The 2,274-nt window shown below is 40.2% G+C and overlaps 1 protein-coding gene across 1 annotated transcript; it reads right to left on the bottom strand.

Annotated features, from left to right (window-relative positions):
• Positions 1–330: 330 nt before the first annotated feature.
• LOC145064680 (uncharacterized) lies at positions 331–1,776 on the bottom strand. The gene has a single exon (XM_079012083.1). The coding sequence runs from the start codon at positions 1,774–1,776 to the stop codon at positions 331–333; it is 1,446 nt and encodes a 481-aa protein (XP_078868209.1).
• Between the last annotated feature and the right edge of the window lie 498 nt (positions 1,777–2,274).

The following is a 2,274-nucleotide window of genomic DNA, read 5'->3' as shown; positions in this document are numbered from 1 at the left end:
ATCTTATCTTGATCTTCGGGGGCAACGGGTATTTGATGAAAACCCGAGTATCCATCGAGGCAACAATAATGCGATTTTCCCGCCAATCTCTCGAGCATTTGGTCGATGAAAGGAAGAGGGAAACGATCTTTTCGTGTGCTTGAATTTAACTTTCTATAATCGATGCAAACACTCCATCCATTTTGAACTCGAGTGGGTACCATTACTCCTTTGTTATTCTCAACAACCGTGATTCTCATTTTCTTGGGAACCACTTGGATTGGACTAACCCATTTGGAGTTGGAAATCGGGTAAATCATATCCGCATCAAGGAGTTTGATTATTTCTTTCTTAACAATGTCCATCATGGGGGGATTTAAATTGTCTTTGAGCTTCTCTTCTAGGTTTACAATCATCTTCCATGAGGATCTTATGAGTGCATACATTAGGACTTATCCCTTTAATGTCCGCTATTGTCCATCCCATTGCCTCTTTATGTTCTTTCAAGACTTCAACCAATTGATCTTCTTCAAAGTCTTTCAATTGAGAGGAGATAATCACCGTAAGAGTTTCATCTTGACCTAGATAAACATACTTCAAATGGCTAGGCAGGACTTTCAATTCAAGTGTGGGTGGTTGGATTATGGAAGGGGGCATTTTGTTTGGAGAATGAGATAAGGAAACTTGAGAAACATCCTTCTTTGTGGAATTGGTAACTTCTAAATTCTTCACAATCTCTTCATCTTCGGAGTCCAATACGTACATATTCAATGTTTGCTTCAAACTTTCATAATCAAGACTCAATTTGAGCACCATCTTCAAAATATCTCCATGTGATAACTCGAATAGTTCTTGGGTGATTGGTTCAATCACATCGACTCGATACAATGGAGAAATATTGCTAGGATACCTCATTGCTTCAAAGATGTTGAAGTGAATGGTCTCTCCATCGAAATCCATGGTGATCTTCCCATTATGGACATCGATTATCGTATGAGCGGTATTCATGAAAGGTCTTCCAAGAAGGATCATGGAAGACTTGGAAGGGGGTTTCTCTTCAAGGTCAATGACATAGAAGTCCGCGGGAAATACTAGTTGATTGACCTGCACTAGTACATCTTCCAACACGCCCCTTGGAAATACACTTGACTTGTCCGCTAATTGAATGATGACTCCGGTTTCTTCCAAAGGTCCAACATTGAGAGATTGAAAAACTGAGTATGGCATGACATTGATTGAGGCTCCAAGATCTAGCATTGCAATTTCGACATGCAAATCACCAATGGTACAAGGAATTGAAAACATGCCCGGGTCCTTGCATTTAGGTGGTAATTTCTCTTGGATAACCACGGACACATTTGCATTAACTTGGATCTTTTCAGTTGCCTTTAACTTCCTCTTATTGGTGCACAAATCCTTAAGAAATTTGGCATAACGCGGAATTTGCTTTATGGCATCCAACAGTGAAATGTTGATTTGAACTTTGCGGAAAGTCTCAAGAAATTCTTTTTCTTCCGCTTGTTTCTTTGAAGAAGCCAACCGAGATGGAAAAGGTGGTGGTATGACCAATGGTTTGATGGGTTTATTGGAAGAGTCAGGTTGATCAAAGTTTGGCACAACCGGTTCCTTTAGGGGAGCTACAACTTTTGAAGGTTCAACAATGATGACCTCATATTCTTCTTCTCTTGAAACTCTTTTAGGGTTGCTTTCTCCAAGTGTTTTCCCACTTCTCAAAGTTATTGCACTCACATTGGGATTCTTCTCGGTTTGAGATGGAAGTTTTCCCCTTTGTTCCATCTTGTTGAGAGCGGTAGCCAAGTCTCCGATTTGTGCTTAAATGTTTGAGAAGGTGTTATTGGTCTCTTGTTGAAATTGGCTTTGGCTTTGAGCAAGAGAAGTAACGAGTTCTTGAAGGATCATTTGATGGTTACCACTTGATTGGCCTTGTTGTGGAGGTTGTTGGTAATTTGGAGGGTTAAAAGAAGTTTGTGGATATGGAGGTTTTTGGGAAGGGTATTGTGGATGTTGAGGTCTCATCAAAATGTTTGGTGGATTTTGCTTTGGTGGGTATGGGTTGCTTGGGTTATTCCTCTAATTGGGGTTGAAATTGTTTTGAAATCCCATGGGTCTTGGTTGACCTTGATATCCTCCCATTGCATTCACATCTTCCGGTTCATTACCAAGTGAGGGACACTTATATGTATAATGCCCCGTCATTGCACAAATATCGCATACCATCAATTGTTGACCACTTCCCACCACCATTTGACTTAACACATTAGTCAAATATAAAAG

Source organism: Lactuca serriola, chromosome 7 (assembly GCF_051521515.1).
Source record: "Lactuca serriola cultivar US96UC23 chromosome 7, Lser_US96UC23_V15, whole genome shotgun sequence".
Taxonomy (NCBI): Eukaryota; Viridiplantae; Streptophyta; class Magnoliopsida; order Asterales; family Asteraceae; genus Lactuca; species Lactuca serriola.
This window is presented reverse-complemented; position numbering and strand designations above follow the sequence as displayed.

Excerpts from the sequence above, each read along its gene's own strand:
- LOC145064680 (XM_079012083.1), bottom strand. The coding sequence starts at position 1,776 with ATGGAACAAAGGGGAAAACTTCCATCTCAAACCGAGAAGAATCCCAAT.